Consider the following 23,275-nt stretch of genomic DNA (forward strand, 5'->3'; position numbering starts at 1 on the left):
GAGCCTGATGACATGAGTAACTCTGATTGTAGAGATGTACCAGTTCCAGCAGTACGCAGAAGCAAGCGATCAACTGCGGGTGTTCACACAAATCCTTTTCATGCACCCAGGTCTGCTTGTCATGCAGTGAGCGTCAGCACAGATATGGTGTCTCAAGTATTGGCTAGTATTGGCACTGCATTGTTCGAGAAGGCATTACAAGGTGCCATGAATGCCGAAATTGGTTATTGAGTGAGTCATCGAGGACGCTGACTTATTGCAGGGGAGAATGAAACCGGGTGGTAAATACCCTTAACGTTTGTTTCTCTCTTTGTATGTTTAAAACTGTTATTTTATTGTTCTTGACTGTGTTCAGTGAATTAAGTCATGTTAAACTGTGCTTCTCTGTATTTTCCTGGAGTCGTCAGCAGGTGGCACTGTGTGTGTTTTGTGCAAGACAATGCACATGCGTTCTCTCACCGTGATCATTTTGTCAGACGTGCGGCGAGCAGTGTGAGAGAGACGCACACTCTCGGGAAATTGTGGGGGTTTTGTAATCATCCATGGGTAAATACAATGTTTTATGTTTATATCCTGGATAAATAACAATTGTGGATGTTTATTTTGTTGTGTTCTTTCAGAGAACTGTCATATTTGAAAAAGTTATGTCGTGTATAATGTCCGCGATGATATGACGTCACACCATGCGGTGTAGGCCTGGTCATTTGGTGTTAAGAAATATTATATACTTAATTTTCCCAAATGTTCCATGTGATTTTACTTTGATGTGATTGTTTTACACAGTGTACAACATAATGTTGGTGAGTTCAGCCCTTGTGAAGTGATTGGTGGTGTATAGGAGCTGATCGTGAGATGTGAGTGTTATTTTCTTACATTTCACTCCAATGATGTGTAAGTGGGTAATATAAAAATGTACTTATGATGTTTTGTTCTTTTTGTACAGTATTCCCACTGCCGTATTGTATTGTACACATTTTGATATTGTTACATTGCTGATTTTTGATTTTCTAAATTTTTGCATTGAGTTGTAGTAATTTTTCCTCTTTTGTGCATTGTATAAAGCATTTCACTTGCAGTAGTGTGGAGCTGTGAGAAGGTTTATTTTGAGTCACCAGCTCTGTGAAAGCTCTCATTCTGTTTATCTAAATTTTGTTTTGCTTTTCTTGTTCATTTTGTGAACTTCTGTCTCAATGAAAATTGAAAAGCCATTTTTGATGGTGAATCATTTTCTTGATAAAACAGTATATGAATAAACTACAAAGTAAATAGAACCCCTCAATGTGTTCCTGGTGGTGAATTTAAATCCCCGGTCACATGTGTAACAGATGCGCACATTTGATTTGAACGTGCTGATCTAACCGCTGGAAAACACGGCGCTGTTGCGCTTCTACAGGCTTACGCATCCCCAATACAGCGCTTCAGAGCAGCTCACAATCAATGAATAGCGCACATTTATGCCAGGCAATTGTTTATGAACTAATGCTGATGAATATTACATTTCAAAATTAGAGTCAATGTTTATTTCGAGCTTGTTTATAATTAAAAGTCATGCATTATATATTCGTTTTTGGTTACACAATAAACTTTATTTAATTTATTTCCCATTTAATTCATAGTCAGGAGGAAAGACCAGTATTTGACACATATTCAATAAAGTATCAGGGTTATAATAGTTAACTAAAACCATTAAAAAAAACGTAATTACTTGAAATTAAATAAATGTTAACCCAAAATAAAAAAGTAAATAAACAAACTTTTTTGAAGCTTTAGCTTAACCTGATATGGCCTTCTAACTAAAACAGACATACAAAGTTATAAAAACTTTATAGATGTAAAAAAAAAAAAAAAAAGTGAATTGAGCTCTTTCGTGTATTTTTAATGTCAAAAACAAAATGATGTCAAAATGTCAGTTCAAGTGACAGTCGGTTATGTAATGCTTAAATGCTTAATGTATTACAATTTAACTAAACTCATTAGATTTTAGGAGGCTAAATTTACTGTAGATTTAGTTGACTAAAATCTTATGATATTTAGTCGACTAAAACTAGACTAAAACTAAAAACAATTCAGGTGACTAAAATATGACTAATACTACATGGCATTTTAGTCAAAAGACTATGACTAAAACTAAATCAAAATTTGCTGTCAAAATTAACACTGCCTTAATCACTTCTAGCAATGCAATGAGTTTGGCTTCCTGTGCGGATATGTTAGATGGTAATTTAAACAACAATTGTTGCCTAGCATCTGTTTCGGGAAGATGGTGCACACTGCACATTAAGCATAAAAATTACCATTTTGACAGAACCGAGAACCCTCTATGTACACAGGTGCTTGGCCTGGTAATGGCTGGTCATGTACAAGGCTTTGTGCCTCTTTTATGGGCTGGCGTATTGTGAGGACTGTACAGCGTTGGACCGCTGAAGGTGAGCTTATGTGGCAAGGATGTTTCAAATCTATTGACTGGTCAGTTTTTTAGTGATTCTGCTACCTCTCATGAGTACACTGAGGCAGTTTCTGGTTATGTTAAATTCTGTGTGGTCAGCTGTATTCCCTCGCGTACTTTTCATGTTTACCCTAACGGTATAATGTACGTGCAAAATTGCATGAGAGGACCGTGGCTTTTAAATCTGGGGATGATGCTCGTTATAAGAGCATGAGATACAAGCTTAGGAATGCAATCATGTCTGCTAAAAAAACAACACCGGGACAAGATAGAGCGATATTGTTCTGAAGGGGACTCTAGGCGCGTTTGGCAAGGCCTACAAGCGGTCACTAACTACAAGGCCAAACCTAGTGGCGTCACAACAACCTCTGCTTCCTTCCCAGATGACTTGAACTTTTTTTATGCTTGCTTTGAATGCGCTGCTGAGGCACTGGCGCTGGGACCATCTCCAACTGGGGATGTGCACGTCAAAGTACCTCCAAATGGGAACACACACACAGACGTATCATCTCCAACTGGGGATGTGTTCAGCAGGCAAGCATATCAGGTCTCAGTCACTGACACGTGTAAAGTTTTTTAATCTGTGAAAATAGGGAAGGCTGCTGGGCCTGATGGCATTACTCCACGAGTCTGAAGGACATGTTATAGCCAACTTGCCTTTGTTTTCTTGCCAATTCATTCATATTGTGCATTCATCAATCTGCACATCTTTTTTTAACATGTGTGAGTATGTACACCTAATATGTGTATATATGGTTATAGGTATGCATATCCATGGTCATATTCAGCATTTTTTAGCACTACTTAAGATTATTACTTTTATCTTGCATCCTGGTTGGTTGTTAACTGCATTTCGTTGGCTTGTATTCGTACTTGCTCAGTGACAATATGAATAGAATAGCTCGTGAAAGCATATATCAACAAAAGCATACCTGAATCCACGGATCCACTGCAATTTGCATATAGATCAAATAGATCTGTGGAGGATGCTGTATCCCTGGCTTTACATACTGTGCTCCAACATCTAGAGGGCAGGGATACGTATGTCAGGATGCTATTTGTTGATTATAGCAGTGCCTTCAATACTATCAGACCTTCTATTTTAATACCTGAGCTGTTAGACCTGGGCCTCTGCCATTCCATCTGCAGGTGGATACAGGATTTCCAAACAGGCCGCCCCCAGACAGTTAGAGTTGGCACTACATACTCAGCCTCTATAGTGTTAAACACGGGAGCACTTCAAGGCTTCTGTCTCAGTCCTCTATTATATGTAATGCAAAACATCCCACTAACAGTATTGTGAAATTTGCAGACGATACAACTGTGGTAGGACCAGGGCTGTAGCCAGGGAACTCTGGGCCCCCAACGCCCTCCACTCATTTCATATACGGTATACACTCACCTAAAGAATTATTAGGAACACCATACTAATTCTGCATTTGACCCCCTTTCGCCTTCAGAACTGCCTTAATTTTACGTGGCATTGATTCAACAAGGTGCTGAAAGCATTCTTTAGAAATGTTGGCCCATATTGATAGGATAGCATCTTGCAGTTGATGGAGATTTGTGGGATGCACATCCAGGGCACGAAGCTCCCGTTCCACCACATCCCAAAGATGCTCTATTGGGTTGAGATCTGGTGACTGTGGGGGCCATTTTAGTACAGTGAACTCATTGTCATGTTCAAGAAACCAATTTGAAATGATTCGAGCTTTGTGACATGGTGCATTATCCTGCTGGAAGTAGCCATCAGAGGATGGGTACATGGTGGTCATAAAGGGATGGACATGGTCAGAAACAATGCTCAGGTAGGCCGTGGCATTTAAACGATGCCCAATTGGCACTAAGGGGCCTAAAGTGTGTTAAGAAAACATCCCCCACACCATTACACCCCCACCACCAGCCTGCACAGTTGTAACAAGGCATGATGGATCCATGTTCTCATTCTGTTTACGCCAAATTCTGACTCTACCATCTGAATGTCTCAACAGAAATCGAGACTCATCAGACCAGGCAACATTTTTCCAGTCTTCAACTGTCCAATTTTGGTGACCTTGTGCAAATTTTAGCCTCTTTTTCCTATTTGTAGTGGAGATGAGTGGTACCCGGTGGGGTCTTCTGCTGTTTCAGCCCATCCGCCTCAAGGTCGTGCGTGTTGTGGCTTCACAAATGCTTTGCTGCATACCTCGATTGTAACGAGTGGTTATTTCAGTCAGAGTTGCTCTTCTATCAGCTTGAATCAGTCGGCCCATTCTCCTCTGACCTCTAGCATCAACAAGGCATTTTCATCCACAGGACTGCCTCATACTGGATGTTTTTCCCTTTTCACACCATTCTTTGTAAACCCTAGAAATGGTTGTGCATGAAAATCCCAGTAACTGAGCAGATTGTGAAATACTCAGACCGGCCCGTCTGGCACCAACAACCACGCCACGCTCAAAATGGCTTAAATCACCTTTCTTTCCCATTCTGACATTCAGTTTGGAGTTCAGGAGATTGTCTTGACCAGGATCACACCCCTAAATGCATTCATAATGAACAACGCGCAACGCGCCACTGACTTTAGACTAGGTTTTTTCTGGTCAGTGGCGCAATTGTTTAATGGAACAGCAAAATAGCACCAGGGATTGTTTGCGCCGGAACACGCCTCCTTTTTTGCGCTGAACCGCCCAGGTAGCGCAAGTTCATTCACTAGTTTAGCGACGTGCTTCTGTGGAGGGAAAAGCGCGCTTTGCGCGGGTGCAAAATAGGAATGACACATGCGTCGGTGTACAAAGTCAATTGCGCTGGGTGCAAGATAGGGCCCAAAGTCTTAATTTTTGGTGAAGATAATTTGCTATTTTATTAAATAAAGCTAATGAATGTATACATCAATAGCAGTGAGTTGTATACGCGTTTTCTTGACAGTATTATTAAATATATCACATCAGCAGCCGGCAGGTCTGTAATCCTTGTGACACGCATATATTTCTGCATGTTATACAAACCAACAAAACTACATAATAGCGCAAAAAAGACGGGGACTTTGAGCGCGTAATCATTCGGGTGGTGCGCGCCGCGCTGGTATACAGAGATGTGATGGTACCGTAGTGCACGAGCGCCGTCCTATTCCCGCAGAGTAAATCGGGCAGCGAAAATATAGGGGCATGGCATCCCATCACACCGACTTGTCTAGTTAAATTTCCACTTCCTGATCTCATACAGGGCAGACGTGCCTTTTATCTGCTCCCACTCTGCTCTAGCGCTTGCTCTCTTTTGTCTTTTTTTTCTTGACCCCCTGCTTGCTGGACTCCTGAAAATACTGGAAATGGAATTAATTAACTGGTCACTCAGTGCGATTGACAAGATTTTCTCACTAAGGAAGGTTGCACCGGGAGAACCCACCTGCCCGGGCGGGACCTTCGCTGCGGGCTACATGCGGGACGCCTGGAACAGCTGACAAGTCCTGTGCCTGGAAGTCCTTTCCGTGGAGGATGTGGAAGATTTATTCATATTTGGCATTTTGATAGCGGGGTTTCTATTCCTCGGCCTTGGGATTGCCCTGACCTATCGGAAGATTTGTAAGACAGCTGCCAGCAAATTCACCCAGCTGCTGTCTGTGGAAATTAAAGAGTGCTTCGGGGATGTGTGTGACCGACTGAAGGTATTAGATCAGAGAGTGACACAGATTGAGGAACTGTACCGTAACATCTCAGCCCGGACTTTGGAGACGCAGGGAAGAGTGGGCACCATCGGGGGTCAGACTATTGAACTGTTACACAGTATGACTGGTCTGGCCATGAAGTTGGATGAAATGTCCAACTGAAGGTATTAGATCAGAGAGTGACACAGATCGAGGAACTGTACCGTAACATCTCAGCCCGGACTTTGGAGACGCAGGGAAGAGTGGGCACCATCGGGGGTCAGACTAGTGAACTGTTACACAGTAGGACTGGTCTGGCCATGAAGTTGGATGAAATGTCCAACTGAAGGTATTAGATCAGAGAGTGACACAGATCGAGGAACTGTACCGTAACATCTCAGCCCGGACTGTGGAGACGCAGGGAAGAGTGGGCACCATCGGGGGTCAGACTAGTGAACTGTTACACAGTAGGACTGGTCTGGCCATGAAGTTGGATGAAATGTCCAACTGAAGGTATTAGATCAGAGAGTGACACAGATCGAGGAACTGTACCGTAACATCTCAGCCCGGACTGTGGAGACGCAGGGAAGAGTGGGCACCATCAGGGGTCAGTCTATTGAACTGTTACACAGTAGGACTGGTCTGGCCATGAAGTTGGATGAAATGTCCAACTGAAGGTATTAGATCAGAGAGTGACACAGATCGAGGAACTGTACCGTAACATCTCAGCCCGGACTGTGGAGACGCAGGGAAGAGTGGGCACCATCGGAGGTCAGACTAGTGACCTGTTACACTTTAGGACTGGTCTGGCCATGAAGTTGGATGAAATGTCCAACTGAAGGTATTAGATCAGAGAGTGACACAGATCGAGGAACTGTACCGTAACATCTCAGCCCAGACTGTGGAGACGCAGGGAAGAGTAGGCACCATAGAGGGTCAGACTAGTGAACTGTTACACAGTATGACTGGTCTGGCCATGAAGTTGGATGAAATGTCCGAGTCACTCCATGAACCGGACGCGTGTCCACTGACGCTGAGGATCAGAACGGATTAATTGATTGATTATGATCCGGACAAATTACCGAAGATCAACTAAATGGATTAAGATATTGACCCCCGCCTTCCCCCACCTCACCGTCCACCTTGAATCAGTGAGTCGAATCATGATTCGGATCGCGTGTCAAACCGCCAAACTGCTGAAATTTGGCGATCCAAACTGCTGAATCGACTCACTGATTCATAACGCTTCGAAGCTTCATGATGCCGTGTTTTGAAATAATCATAATTATATAAGTCGTTATTTAGGGTTTTTTTGCGCACAAAAACTATTCTCGCCGATTCATAAAGTTATTGTAGAACCACTGTAGTGAGATAGACTTTGTAACGACGTCTTTAGTACCTTTTAAGGGTCTTGAGAGTGTACCATGCATTGTGCCAATGGAGGCCTTTCAGAGCCATCAGATTTCAACTAAAATATCTTCATTTGTGTTCCGAAGATGAACGGAGGTCTTATGGGTGTCGAACGACATGAGGGTAAGTAATTAATGACAGAATTTTCATTTTTGGGTGAACTAACCCTTTAATTGATTCATTCTGTTCATCTATATTTTAACACAATTATATTTTCCTTGCTCTTCTATATGCTTCAGATCATGCTTAAAACAACACATGATTTCCAGTGAATTACACATGAGATACACTTTAACCACAATATTTGCTGATGGCAACTTCCAGTTTGATGAACTGGTTTGGGTGTGTTTGGTTAGATGACAATGCCAGGAGGGATGCGTTCATAGTGATATATGCATAAGGAACTGTGATTGGTCTGTGTTTTTGCATCTCTTCTCAAGCACTGGTACATCCTACAGGTGTTACAAACCCAAACAACCTTTTTTTTCTTCCATTCTTTTCAGGGAAATCATGTCGGAAAGGAACTTTTTGTTTCTCTTTTAGTCAGGTGAGGAACTGAAATAACTGCATTTAAAAAAAAATCACTTTAAAAAAAGACTAAAATTGCTTAATCAATAAAATGTTTAATTTTCATATGGCTGTATCTTTTGTCTCCCAAAGAGCTGTGACCTAACTCTTGTCCAGTGTTAATTTCGTTGACGAATAATTTCCGTCATAATTTTCGTCAGTACCGTCGCAAGGGCTGTGCCAAGTGTGCGACCGCACAGGGCCTCGCGCAAAAGTAAAGACGACAGCTGACTTGAGGATGTAAAGCCAATAGTTAAATTTCATGTTTTTGTCCTTCAAAATACTATAACAGTAAAAAAAAAAAACATAGCTAAAAGTGTGTATCGTAATGCTTTATTATTCTGCTTGTTAAAAATATATTATGCTGTAACTTGCAATAGCCTATTTCTCTGTGCGTGCAGACTGTGCGTGTGACGGTGATTAATGCGCATACATGTCAATCAGCGCGGCATCGCACGTCAAGTTCATAGAGCTTTATTCCCAGTCCATTCAAATTTCAGATTTTGGCCGTCTCTGACATGGGTCAAACCATAGATATTACCTACGAAGTTCAAGTAAATACGTTAGAAATGCGCGCTCATTCAAGGATGTGCATTTATTGCATTGACGGAGAAAGCGCGGACGCCTGCATTTCATCTGACGGTATGCACAAAAGGTTTTTCATTTAACACTATTAAAGTTAAATAAGCATAACCTAACTATTACTCACCTGTCGGAGTATCAGTGAGAGCAATGGCACCGCGGAACAAGTAAAGCCTACTCTATCTCTAGACGCTTTAAATATTTTTAAATCGGAAAACTGCAAAAAGCAACGAAATTGTCAGACATCCATTTCGTTCATGTTCACAGAGGAAATACTGAAAAACAGCGCTGGTCCTCTCAATACTGTCTGTTTATAATTTTACCGACTGAGAAATCGCTTCTGATGATTCAGTGAGAGGGCAGTCCAAAGTAATTCAAGTGCATTCAGGGCGTTTAGCAAATGCGTTTGACCCATTCATAATTTAGAACCTATTTTTAGCTCAAAATGTGCGCACTGCCCTGTTCAGTTACACAGTTGAACTTCTTGAACCTGCTGTTAAACTGAATATACGATTTTTTTCCCTTAAATATCCACTTAAACAACAAAATGGCAACAGAGTAGACCCCCGTTAGGCTATACCCCCGGGCCTCGCACATCACGCTTGCACAGGGCCTCGCACCCCCCTTACGACGGGCCTGATTTTCGTCAACAACCTTTTTTCACTGACGAAAACGAGACGATAACTAAAAAAAAACTAGTGTTGGATGACAAAAACTATGACAAAAATCAACTGTCATTTTCGTCAACAAATAAAAACGAGACTAAAATGTTAGGGAGGGACGATTAGGGAAGAGATCCAGTCAGAACTGATGTCTTGTGTAACAGATGCGCTCATTTGATTTGAACGTGCTGATCTAACCGCTGGAAAACACAACGCTGTTGCAAGCTCTACAGGCTCACTCACGCATCCCCAATACAGCGCTCCAGAGCGGTTCACAATCAATGAATAGCACACATTTATGCCAGGCAATTGTTTATGAACTAATGCTGATGAATAATGACAATGTTTACTTTACGATGTTTATATAGTAATATGTTTTAGACGTTTGTAACAATGCATATTTTATCTCCTGAACTTGGAATGAGCTCCTGCAACTGCAATAGTAAGGCGCAGGCATTTCAAAATAAGAGTCAAGGTATATTTCGAGCTTGTTTATAATTAAAAGTTATGCATTATATATTCGTTTTTGCTTGCACAATAAACTATATTAAATTTAATTCCCATTTAATTCATAGTCAGGAGGAAAGACCAGTATTTGACACATATTCAATAAAGTATTAGGGTTATAATAGTTAACTAAAACCATAAAAAAACAAAACTGAATTACTTGAAATTAAATAAATGTTAACTGAAATTTAAAAAATAAATAAACAAACTTATTTGAAGCTTTAGCTTAACCGGATATGGCCTACTAACTAAAATAGAAATACAAAGTTATAAAAACTATATAGTTGTTGTGGCGAGCAGCGAGGCTGAGGGACCGTGAGAGCGGGACGAGGCCGCGGTCATTTTTATGATGATGAGCGCCAGCTGCGTGCCGCATTGGCCTCGTGTCTCACGGGGGAGTGACGGGAGTATAAAGGAGGAGCGACGACAGTGAAGGACGAGAGAAACCCAGGCCTGGACTATGATTTGTATTTTTTGTTTACGTTTTGTTTATGTATGTGCGCGGCAGTCGTCCGTGAGGGGCTGCCGCTTTTACTTTCATTTTGTTTGTATTATTTTGATTAAAGTATGTTGTTTATTGTTCGCCAGTTCCCGCCTCCTTCTTCCCCGAACTTACATACCTCGTTACAGAAGTTTTTAAAAAACAGACAAAAAAAGTGAATTGAGCTCTTTAGTGTATTTTTAATGTCAAAAACAAAATGATGTCAAAATGTCAGTTCAAGTGACAGTCGGTTATGTAATGCTTAAAGCTACACTGTGTAACTTTTTAAGTTTATTCTTAGCTAAAAACACTTAGTTCTTTCAAAAATGTATGTGCTCATTAATGTATATTTACTTCTTTCAAGTAATAAAGTATTCTCGTAATTTTATAATATGCCATTGAAAATACATACGGGTGAGGGGTTCGAATGCAGGTCGCCATGTTGCCCCTCCATCTTGAAAGTACATTAGCCAAAGAGGGACATACCGGTAAATTCAAGCTTCGCCTTTCGCGTTTTAACACTCGATGGCACCGTGTCGAATGTGGACGAGGTCGAACTGGAAGCCATGTTAATCTTGGACTAAATCGGCCACCGTAGGAGTTAAAACGAAATCGGAATTGAGAGGAACAGAAACTAATATTCACTGGATGGTCATATACCTTTTCACCGCTAGATGGAAAATATCACACTGTGTAGCTTTAATATTGCGTCATATAATGCTTGGGGATTGCGCGTTGGTCATAGTGAAACAGATAAATCACGTCACTTTGTGGTGGATAAACTATTGGAGACCTGTGATGTACTGTGTGTTTAAGAGACTTTTCTACCTAAGCAGGATTTGGAAAGATTGATCACTCTACATAAAGATTTCTATGGGGCAGGTGAATCTACCACTGACATGAGCACTGAAATAGTTTGTGGCAGAATACCTGGCGGTGTTGCCCTTCTTTGGCACAAAAAGTTTGATCAGCTAGTTAATGTGCTCAGACTGGATGTTGACTGGGCTATAGGAATTGAGTTCAGTTGTGGTGGAAAAAAGTTAATCATTCTGAACATCTATAAACCCTATGAACGTTCCAAAAATGAAGATAAATATCTCAACAGGTTGGCTTGTGTTATGTCTTTTATTCAGGATAATGCTTCTACATGCTTTTTTATTGTGGGTGACATGAATGCAGATGTTTCTGATGGTGGCTCTGTATTTGGCAATCATTTAATACAGTTCTGCTCTGATAATGGTTTGATTCTCTCCAGTAAAGTGCAGTTACCTGATAATAGCTATACTTACATCAGTGAGGCATGGCACACAACTTCATGGTTAGACCACTGCATCTGCACAGCCGATGCACATGATTCCTTAGAGTCCATGAGGATTCATTATGAATTTGCCACTACTGACCATGTGCCTTTTTCGTTATCAATAAATTGGGGCAATTTACGTACTCTACTGTCTGTGAACAACGATATGTGTGTAGGGAAATTAGACTGGTCAAAATTGACTGCGGAGGATCTTAACGCATACTGTGTTCAGACTGACAAATTGCTGAGTAATATCGACTTACCAATAGATGAAGCTGCATGCTGTGATATTAACTGTAAGAACCCGCAACATGGTATTGAGTTGTGCTCCTTGTATGATAATATTGTTGAGTCCCTTCTTGCCTCAAGCAGGCCTCTGTACAAGACCAAGAGGTTTAAAGCCAAGCCAGGGTGGAATGAATATGTCGAAGAGCTTCATGCTGAGGCTAGAAGGGCTTTCAAAGCTTGGGTTGAGTCAGGCAGACACAAATATGGCCCCTTATTTGAATGTAAGAAACGGGCAAATGCAAATTTTAAATATGCCTTACGTTTTATTAAGAGGAACGAAAACACAATGAGATCTGACTCGCTTGCTAGGAAACTGCAAAATAATAATCCAAAGAATGAATAATTGTAAAACATCCGTGCCAACGAATATTGATTGTGTAACGAATTTAGAGGAAATTACTCAGTTGTGGCAAAAACATTACTACGAGCTGTTCAATTGTGTTAAAAGTAACTCCTTTGTAGTGGGCAACATTGACAAAAATGAAGATGTGACTGTCTCGCCAAAAGAAGTTTATGATGCAGTTATGAGGTTAAAAGATAATAAAGCATGTGGTATGGATAAGATATCTGCTGGACATTTAAAGTAGAAAAGTACTTTACAAGAGTAGTTTTACAAGTAGAAAACTCTGTCCTATGCTTGCTATTTGTTTTACTGGGTTTTTAGTTCATGGTATTTTGCCTGATTCTATCTTATCCGTTATTTTAGTGCCTATTATCAAAGACAAAGCAGGCAAAATAAATAGTATGGACAATTACAGGCCTATAGCACTGGCCAGTGTTTTGTCCAAGGTCATTGAGAGGACATTACTGAATAAATTGGAACAGTTTGTCCTGACCTTTGACAACCAGTTTGGTTTTAAACCGGAACGTGTCAAACCGCCAAACTGCTGAAATTTGGCGATCCAAACTGCTGAATCGACTCACTGATTCATAACGCTTCGAAGCTTCATGATGCCGTGTTTTGAAATAATCATAACTATATAAGTCGTTATTTAGGGTTTTTTTGCGCACAAAAACTATTCTCGCCGATTCATAAAGTTATTGTAGAACCACTGTAGTGAGATAGACTTTGTAACGACGTCTTTAGTACCTTTTAATGGTCTTGAGAGTGTACCGTGCATTGTGCCAATGGAGGCCTTTCAGAGCCATCAGATTTCAACTAAAATATCTTCATTTGTGTTCCGAAGATGAACGGAGGTCTTATGGGTGTCGAACGACATGAGGGTAAGTAATTAATGACAGAATTTTCATTTTTGGGTGAACTAACCCTTTAATTGATTCATTCTGTTCATCTATATTTTAACACAATTATATTTTCCTTGCTCTTCTATATGCTTCAGATCATGCTTAAAACAACACATGATTTCCAGTGAATTACACATGAGATACACTTTAACCACAATATTTGCTGATGGCAACTTCCAGTTTGATGAACTGGTTTGGGTGTGTTTGGTTAGATGACAATGCCAGGAGGGATGCGTTAATAGTGATATATGCATAAGGAACTGTGATTGGTCTGTGTTTTTGCATCTCTTCTCAAGCACTGGTACATCCTACAGGTGTTACAAACCCAAACAACCTTTTTTTTCTTCCATTCTTTTCAGGGAAATCATGTCGGAAAGGAACTTTTTGTTTCTCTTTTAGTCAGGTGAGGAACTGAAATAACTGCATTTAAAAAAAAAATCACTTTAAAAAAAGACTAAAATTGCTTAATCAATAAAATGTTTAATTTTCATATGGCTGTATCTTTTGTCTCCCAAAGAGCTGTGACCTAACTCTTGTCCAGTGTTAATTTCGTTGACGAATAATTTCCGTCATAATTTTCGTCAGTACCGTCGCAAGGGCTGTGCCAAGTGTGCGACCGCACAGGGCCTCGCGCAAAAGTAAAGACGACAGCTGACTTGAGGATGTAAAGCCAATAGTTAAATTTCATGTTTTTGTCCTTCAAAATACTATAACAGTAAAAAAAAATACATAGCTAAAAGTGTGTATCGTAATGCTTTATTATTCTGCTTGTTAAAAATATATTATGCAGTAACTTGCAATAGCCTATTTCTCTGTGCGTGCAGACTGTGTGTGTGACGGTGATTAATGCGCATACATGTCAATCAGCGCGGCATCGCACGTCAAGTTCATAGAGCTTTATTCCCAGTCCATTCAAATTTCAGATTTTGGCCGTCTCTGACATGGGTCAAACCATAGATATTACCTACGAAGTTCAAGTAAATACGTTAGAAATGCGCGCTCATTCAAGGATGTGCATTTATTGCATTGATGGAGAAAGCGCGGACGCCTGCATTTCATCTGACGGTATGCACAAAAGGTTTTTCATTTAACACTATTAAAGTTAAATAAGCATAACCTAACTATTACTCACCTGTCGGAGTATCAGTGAGAGCAATGGCACCGCGGAACAAGTAAAGCCTACTCTATCTCTAGACGCTTTAAATGTTTTTAAATCGGAAAACTGCAAAAAGCAACGAAATTGTCAGACATCCATTTCGTTCATGTTCACAGAGGAAATACTGAAAAACAACGCTGGTCCTCTCAATACTGTCTGTTTATAATTTTACCGACTGAGAAATCGCTTCTGATGATTCAGTGAGAGGGCAGTCCAAAGTAATTCAAGTGCATTCAGGGCGTTTAGCAAATGCGTTTGACCCATTCATAATTTAGAACCTATTTTTAGCTCAAAATGTGCGCACTGCCCTGTTCAGTTACACAGTTGAACTTCTTGAACCTGCTGTTAAACTGAATATACGATTTTTTTCCCTTAAATATCCACTTAAACAACAAAATGGCAACAGAGTAGACCCCCGTTAGGCTATACCCCCGGGCCTCGCACATCACGCTTGAACAGGGCCTCGCACCCCCCTTACGACGGGCCTGATTTTCGTCAACAACCTTTTTTCACTGACGAAAACGAGACGATAACTAAAAAAAAACTAGTGTTGGATGACAAAAACTATGACAAAAATCAACTGTCATTTTCGTCAACAAATAAAAACGAGACTAAAATGTTAGGGAGGGACGATTAGGGAAGAGATCCAGTCAGAACTGATGTCTTGTGTAACAGATGCGCTCATTTGATTTGAACGTGCTGATCTAACCGCTGGAAAACACAACGCTGTTGCAAGCTCTACAGGCTCACTCACGCATCCCCAATACAGCGCTCCAGAGCGGTTCACAATCAATGAATAGCACACATTTATGCCAGGCAATTGTTTATGAACTAATGCTGATGAATAATGACAATGTTTACTTTACGATGTTTATATAGTAATATGTTTTAGACGTTTGTAACAATGCATATTTTATCTCCTGAACTTGGAATGAGCTCCTGCAACTGCAATAGTAAGGCGCAGGCATTTCAAAATAAGAGTCAAGGTGTATTTCGAGCTTGTTTATAATTAAAAGTTATGCATTATATATTCGTTTTTGCTTGCACAATAAACTATATTAAATTTAATTCCCATTTAATTCATAGTCAGGAGGAAAGACCAGTATTTGACACATATTCAATAAAGTATTAGGGTTATAATAGTTAACTAAAACCATAAAAAAAAAAAAACTGAATTACTTGAAATTAAATAAATGTTAACTGAAATTTAAAAAATAAATAAACAAACTTATTTGAAGCTTTAGCTTAACCGGATATGGCCTACTAACTAAAATAGAAATACAAAGTTATAAAAACTATATAGTTGTTGTGGCGAGCAGCGAGGCTGAGGGACCGTGAGAGCGGGACGAGGCCGCGGTCATTTTTATGATGATGAGCGCCAGCTGCGTGCCGCATTGGCCTCGTGTCTCACGGAGGAGTGACGGGAGTATAAAGGAGGAGCGACGACAGTGAAGGACGAGAGAGGACCAGGCCTGGACTATGATTTGTATTTTTTGTTTACGTTTTGTTTATGTATGTGCGCGGCAGTCGTCCGTGAGGGGCTGCCGCTTTTACTTTCATTTTGTTTGCATTATTTTGATTAAAGTATGTTGTTTATTGTTCGCCAGTTCCCTCCTCCTTCTTCCCCGAACTTACATACCTCGTTACAGAAGTTTTTAAAAAACAGACAAAAAAAGTGAATTGAGCTCTTTAGTGTATTTTTAATGTCAAAAACAAAATGATGTCAAAATGTCAGTTCAAGTGACAGTCGGTTATGTAATGCTTAAAGCTACACTGTGTAACTTTTTTAGTTTATTCTTAGCTAAAAACACTTAGTTCTTTCAAAAATGTATGTGCTCATTAATGTATATTTACTTCTTTCAAGTAATAAAGTATTCTCGTAAGTTTATAATATGCCATTGAAAATACATACGGGTGAGGGGTTCGAATGCAGGTCGCCATGTTGCCCCTCCATCTTGAAAGTACATTAGCCAAAGAGGGACATACCGGTAAATTCAAGCTTCGCCTTTCGCGTTTTAACACTCGATGGCACCGTGTCGAATGTGGACGAGGTCGAACTGGAAGCCATGTTAATCTTGGACTAAATCGGCCACCGTAGGAGTTAAAACGAAATCGGAATTGAGAGGAACAGAAACTAATATTCACTGGATGGTCATATACCTTTTCACCGCTAGATGGAAAATATCACACAGTGTAGCTTTAATATTGCGTCATATAATGCTTGGGGATTGCGCGTTGGTCATAGTGAAACAGATAAATCACGTCACTTTGTGGTGGATAAACTATTGGAGACCTGTGATGTACTGTGTGTTCAAGAGACTTTTCTACCTAAGCAGGATTTGGAAAGATTGAACACTCTACATAAAGATTTCTATGGGGCAGGTGAATCTACCACTGACATGAGCACTGAAATAGTTTGTGGCAGAATACCTGGCGGTGTTGCCCTTCTTTGGCACAAAAAGTTTGATCAGCTAGTTAATGTGGTCAGACTGGATGTTGACTGGGCTATAGGAATTGAGTTCAGTTGTGGTGGAAAAAAGTTAATCATTCTGAACATCTATAAACCCTATGAACGTTCCAAAAATGAAGATAAATATCTCAACAGGTTGGCTTGTGTTATGTCTTTTATTCAGGATAATGCTTCTACATGCTTTTTTATTGTGGGTGACATGAATGCAGATGTTTCTGATGGTGGCTCTGTATTTGGCAATCATTTAATACAGTTCTGCTCTGATAATGGTTTGATTCTCTCCAGTAAAGTGCAGTTACCTGATAATAGCTATACTTACATCAGTGAGGCATGGCACACAACTTCATGGTTAGACCACTGCATCTGCACAGCCGATGCACATGATTCCTTAGAGTCCATGAGGATTCATTAAGAATTTGCCACTACTGACCATGTGCCTTTTTCGTTATCAATAAATTGGGGCAATTTACGTACTCTACTGTCTGTGAACAACGATATGTGTGTAGGGAAATTAGACTGGTCAAAATTGACTGCGGAGGATCTTAACGCATACTGTGTTCAGACTGACAAATTGCTGAGTAATATCGACTTACCAATAGATGAAGCTGCATGCTGTGATATTAACTGTAAGAACCCGCAACATGGTATTGAGTTGTGCTCCTTGTATGATAATATTGTTGAGTCCCTTCTTGCCTCAAGCAGGCCTCTGTACAAGACCAAGAGGTTTAAAGCCAAGCCAGGGTGGAATGAATATGTCGAAGAGCTTCATGCTGAGGCTAGAAGGGCTTTCAAAGCTTGGGTTGAGTCAGGCAGACACAAATATGGCCCCTTATTTGAATGTAAGAAACGGGCAAATGCAAATTTTAAATATGCCTTACGTTTTATTAAGAGGAACGAAAACACAATGAGATCTGACTCGCTTGCTAGGAAACTGCAAAATAATGATCATCCAAAGAATGAATAATTGTAAAACATCCGTGCCAACGAATATTGATTGTGTAACGAATTTAGAGGAAATTACTCAGTTGTGGCAAAAACATTACTACGAGCTGTTCAATTGTGTTAAAAGTAACTCCTTTGTAGTGGGCAACATTGACAAAAATGAAGATGTGACTGTCTCGCCAAAAGAAGTTTATGATGCAGTTATGAGGTTAAAAGATAATAAAGCATGTGGTATGGATAAGATATCTGCTGAACATTTAAAGTAGAAAAGTACTTTACAAGAGTAGTTTTACAAGTAGAAAACTCTGTCCTATGCTTGCTATTTGTTTAACTGGGTTTTTTGTTCATGGTATTTTGCCTGATTCTATCTTATCCGTTATTTTAGTGCCTATTATTAAAGACAAAGCAGGCAAAATAAATAGTATGGACAATTACAGGCCTAAAGCACTGGCCAGTGTTTTGTCCAAGGTCATTGAGAGGACATTACTGAATAAATTGGAACAGTTTGTCCTGACCTTTGACAACCAGTTTGGTTTTAAACCGGAACATGGCACAGATATGTGTATTTTTGCTCTAAAGGAGATTTTAGAATTGTATAACAGGCGCAATTCCACAATTTTCATGTGTTTTATTGATGCCTCTGAAGCCTTTGATCGTGTAAATCATGAAAAATTATTCTATAAGTTACACAACAGGAGTTCCCAAATTTCTGGTAAGAATTCTGGCTTTCTGGTATGCTCATCAGTCAATGTATGAAAAATGGGTAACTTTGTGTCTGCACCATTCAATGTATAACGGAGTAAGACAAGGAAGTATTTTGTCTCCCTTTCTTTTTAATGTCTATATGGATGATCTATCGAAGTTGCTAAACGAATGTGGAACTGGGTGTATGGTTGGTAACATGATTATCAACCATTTGATGTACGCGGATGATTTGGTAATTTTTAGTCCATATAGTGCTGGTCTTCAACAGTTATTGAAGATCTGCTCTCAATATGGCACAGACTGTGACATTAAATATAACGCAAAGAAGAGTAACATTATGATTGTCAGGAGCAGGGAGGACAGGAACCTGAATTCTCCCTGTCTGGTATTGTTCTTAAAGTGTGTGGTGAGGCTAAGTACTTTGGACATTATATAACTGATGACCTTTCTGATGATAGGGACATTTTTAGACAGTGTCGTATGTTGTATGCACAAGCTAATATGTTGATCCGCAAATTTAGTATGTGCTCAGGATCTGTGAAGACTACACTTTTTAGAACATTTTGTACCCCTATGTATACTGCCCATTTGTGGCGCTGTTACAAAAAGAGCAGCATGCAGAAACTCAATGTAGCATATAATGATGGAATGAGGTTGCTGCTTAAGGTGCCACGTTGGAGCAGTGCGATTCAGATGTTTGTTAGTGCTGGTGTACCCACCTGCTCTGCAGTGTTGCGGAATATCATGTACAGATGTATGTGTAGGCTAACTGACTCTGCAAACAATATCATTTTAACACTGACAAACCCAACCCTAAGTTCAGTCAGATTCCAGAATGTGGAACCACTGGCGTTTTAATTTATATGCAAATATGTGATATGTATTGTGTTGTTTGTTTGTTTGTTTTTGTGTTTGTATTGGTATATTTTATGTTTGTGTTTTTGGACCATGTGTGTCCTGAATAAAAGCTTTGATGATATCCCTCCACGGAGCTACCAGCTGCCCTGGTCCTCTGCAGCACGGGGTCTGGCACCACCCTGTTCCTTTGTTCTAGTTTTCCCGTCACTCGTCTGTCGTCATGTTCACCGTCATCATTAGTTCATTATGTTCCAGCTTTGTGTTTTCATCCTCGTTTGTGTTCTCTATTTAAGTTCTACCATTTCTGTCACTTCTTGTCCGGTATTGTAAGTCTTCCGTTGTGTAACGTTGTGTGTACTTACCTGTTCCTGAGATTAAACTAATTTTGCACTTCATGCTTCTCCCATTGTCTTCCTACCTGCACACAGCCCTGACAGGTACTCTGTACTAATATGCATATGACAATAAACTTGAACTTAATTGTTTAATTCTGTTTATCTATATTTTAACACAATTATATTTTCCTTAGTCTTCTAAATGCTTCAGATCATGCTTAAAACAACACATGAATTACAGTGAATTACACATGAGTTACACTTTAACCACAATATTTGATGACGGCGGCAATATTTGATGATGGCGGCAAGGCGGACGTTTCATATTGAGCAGTCGGGCGCAGTTGATCTCCACCGACTGCTCTGATCAAAAGCATGATGGGAAACGACTTGCTGATGACACAGCTTAATGCTTATTGGTTTAAACAACCATGATGTATGGTTCTTTTTTTAAATGTTTGATTTTAAAACTCTGATATCATGTTTTTATCTGTGAATATTCCCAAACTCTCGGACAGTGCGATCTCTCTGTGGGTTATGTGGTTGTTGTCATATTTATAAAAAACATATATATAAAAACATGCATGTAATTAAAGTAAAAATGATTGATAAAGACGTCTTTCGAATGGAAATAAATAACAAAAACTTTGGGTGTCTTGTTCATAATATTTATTTTCATATAAAAGTAAAGGAACTTAAATTACATCCAGTTTATCAGCAACAAAGCTCTCGAGTGTGAATCCCGCAATATCCGCCTTTGATCTCGCAGGTGTCTGATCCACTACGAGAAGAGAGAACTGTCCGTCTTGCCTGCACTTTTTTCACTCCTCCCCTCACTGCAGGCGCCTAGTCTCGGGTGAATTTCAGGCGAGGCGAGACGCATCTCAAACAAGCCTATTGATTAACTGGTTTGGGTGTGTTTGCTTAGATGACTATGCCAGGAGGGATGGGTTCATAGTGATATTTGCCAAACGAACTGTGATTGGTCTGTGTCATACATATCTTCTCAAGCACTGGTACATCCTACAGTTGTTACAAGCCCCAACAATCTGTTTTCTTCCATTCTTTTCACGGAAATCATGTGGTAATGGGACTTTGTTTCTCCTTTAGTCAGGTGAGGAACTGAAATAACTGCATTCATTTAAAAAATGTCACTTTAAAAAAAGACTAAAATGGCTTAACCAATAAAATGTTTAATTTTCATATAGCTGTATCTTTTGTCTCCCAAAGAGCTGTGAACTAACTCTAGTCTTTATATTGAGGAATTTATGTTTGTTCTTGTCCGTGAAAGCAAATAATCACTTTTTTCCCTCCAATATTTCTCTTCAGATCCAAAAATGTCAAGCACAAATGGCTCATCGCTGTGTCGTCTGGGTCTAATCGTGACGGTTGCAGGTGTCATCTCTCTGAGTGTCGTGTTCTTCTGGTTTCCACCTTCAAACAACTGTCCACATCCACTCCCTAGACCCGAACAATACATCACAGCCAAGAACAAGAGCTCTTCTGCTGAAGCAGTGGAAGACAAACCTATACTTCTGCTGTGGACCTGGCCTGAAAATTACAGGTTTGACCTGAGTGACTGCAAAAAGTTGTACAATATTGACAACTGTCAGATAACGGATGATAGAGCTCTCTATAGCAATGCAGATGCTGTCATGGTTTATCACAGGGGCATCAGTTGGGACCTGTCCAACCTTCCTCCGTCTCCTCGTCCTCCGTTCCAGAGGTGGATATGGTTACATATGGAGTCACCGACCAACACAAAGAGAATACCAGGTCTGGAAAACCTGTTCAACCTCACTCTCAGCTACAGACATGACGCTGACATTCCTGTACGGATGAGCTTGACCACCAGGAAGAAACCAGATGAGGAGTTTGTAATTCCCAAAAAAGACAAACTGGTGTGTTGGATTGTGAGTAACAACAATCCCTCAACAGGTGTCGGAGCAAGGAACCAATTTTACCAAGAATTCAGCAAGCACATCCAAGTGCATATGTTCGGGAGGGCTTATGCAACGTTCTTGGATCATAGCCACTACTATCCTACCATGGCTAGCTGCAAGTTTTACCTTTCCTTTGAGAACTCCATCCACAAGGACTACTTCACTGAGAAGATAAACGGGCCGCTTGCTGCAGGGACCGTGCCTGTGGTTTTGGGTCCTCCCAGGAAAAACTATGAGAACTTTGTTCCTGGCGATGCCTTCATTCACGTGAATGACTTCCCAGATCCAAAGTCGCTTGCAGAATATCTGCTTCAGCTGGACAAGGACGAAGAAGCATATAGCAGGTTCTTTACCTGGAGGAAATATCTCTCTCCAACTCCTCATTTAATACTACAGAATCAAGAGTTTGTACTGGGCATTTGCACTGCCTGTGACCATATAGCACGACACAGAGAATATAAAGAAGCTCATGATCTCTATGAGTGGTATTTCAACTAAAAAAGATTCTGTTACATGATCAGGTTATCATGTACTGTATACAAAGTTTATGAAAGAGAATATTTTCTATAAATTATGTTGCTTTTGATACTGGAGTATGTAAGTATTTAAATGTATTAATTTATCCAAAGTGACTTACATCTGAGAAATACAGGAAGCGATCCGTCATGAAGAGGTGAAAAATCTCAAAAGTGCATAAAATACTATAGTGTTGGACATTGCTTAGTTAAAAACATTGCATTGTTTTTTTTTAAAGATGAGGTTAAGTGCTCGCAGAAGAGATGAGTCTTCAGCTGTCTTTTGAATGTTGTCAGCAATCCTGCATTCCGGATGGAGGTGGTATTTAAGTATTTAAAATGTAAGTATTTTGGTGATTAATCAATATTGCGGATGACAGTAATTATAATCTATTTTGTATACTCTGGATAAAATATGGGAAAAAAAAGTAAACATGTTGGGTCATTGTTCTGTATTTATGAAAGGTGCATATAAAAGGATTCATAAAACGTATGTTCTCACCACTAATTTCTTGTAATAAAGAATCAAAGATAAATGCAAAAGTTCTTTGATTTCACAGACTTGACTTGACCAGACTTGTTAGATTTAATTTTAGCCACATTTCCACTCCAATTACATGCTTTATGTTATTGTCAGGTAAACCCACAGACCTTGACAGACTAGTTTTATTTTTAGATTTAATCAAACTGCATGTCAATCGTCATTGAAAGCTGGTAGATTTTTCAGCAGCACAGTTCTAAGGTTGGCAAAGCGACAAAGTTTAAGAGTTGAACCTGCAACTGAGCAGCGAAGCGATGCAGCGACTACCAATAGGGGCGCAGGAAGTGGATTTGTATAATGTTAAAAAAAAAATTTGGCTTCAAAGAAAAGCTGGTTGTTGTTTTTTTTACATGAGCGTGTGTCACAACACAACTTACGCAAGTTTTTTTTCACAGTCACAGTGGAATAATAAGCAGAATTGTTTCCTGTTGCTGTTGTGCAACTGGGAGGTTCAAACTAAATTTTCAATGTTTTCACTGGCCAACATAATTGTATTTTGGGTTACACTTTCTCAAATAAGTACTGAGTAATTAAAAGCATGTCAAGTCAAGTCAACTTTATTTACGTTTAGCGCTTTTTACAATACAGATCGTTTCAAAGCAGCTTTACAGAGATAACAGGAAAATAATGCAACAAAGTTTGTACAGCAGATCTAGAAGAAAATAGTGTAAGTTCAGTGAAGGCTCATTTTGTTGTAAGT

At 39.8% G+C, this 23,275-nt stretch overlaps 1 protein-coding gene across 4 annotated transcripts; it reads left to right on the top strand.

The window, feature by feature from the left end:
- The first annotated feature begins 471 nt into the window (after positions 1 to 471).
- On the top strand, positions 472 to 22,896 carry LOC307132502 (4-galactosyl-N-acetylglucosaminide 3-alpha-L-fucosyltransferase 9-like). Of its 4 annotated transcripts, none has more exons than XM_079826875.1 (3): positions 472 to 546; positions 784 to 854; positions 20,906 to 22,567. In XM_079826875.1, exon 3 carries the CDS (start codon positions 20,914 to 20,916, stop codon positions 22,015 to 22,017), a length of 1,104 nt encoding a protein of 367 aa, XP_079683001.1. In that variant the 5' UTR covers positions 472 to 546; positions 784 to 854; positions 20,906 to 20,913; the 3' UTR covers positions 22,018 to 22,567. The 4 variants fall into 4 exon arrangements, 3 of the variants coding, with proteins under 3 accessions (XP_079683001.1, XP_079683000.1, XP_079683002.1); XR_013817303.1 differs by lacking the exons at positions 472 to 546; positions 784 to 854 and adding an exon at positions 20,604 to 20,690 and having other exon boundaries at positions 20,906 to 22,192; positions 22,274 to 22,561; XM_079826874.1 differs by lacking the exons at positions 472 to 546; positions 784 to 854 and adding an exon at positions 20,604 to 20,690 and having other exon boundaries at positions 20,906 to 22,896.
- The last annotated feature ends 379 nt before the right edge of the window (positions 22,897 to 23,275 follow it).

The sequence above is a fragment of the Gobio gobio genome, assembly GCF_949357685.1.
Source record: "Gobio gobio genome assembly, chromosome: 10".
NCBI classification, from domain to species: domain Eukaryota; kingdom Metazoa; phylum Chordata; class Actinopteri; order Cypriniformes; family Gobionidae; genus Gobio; species Gobio gobio.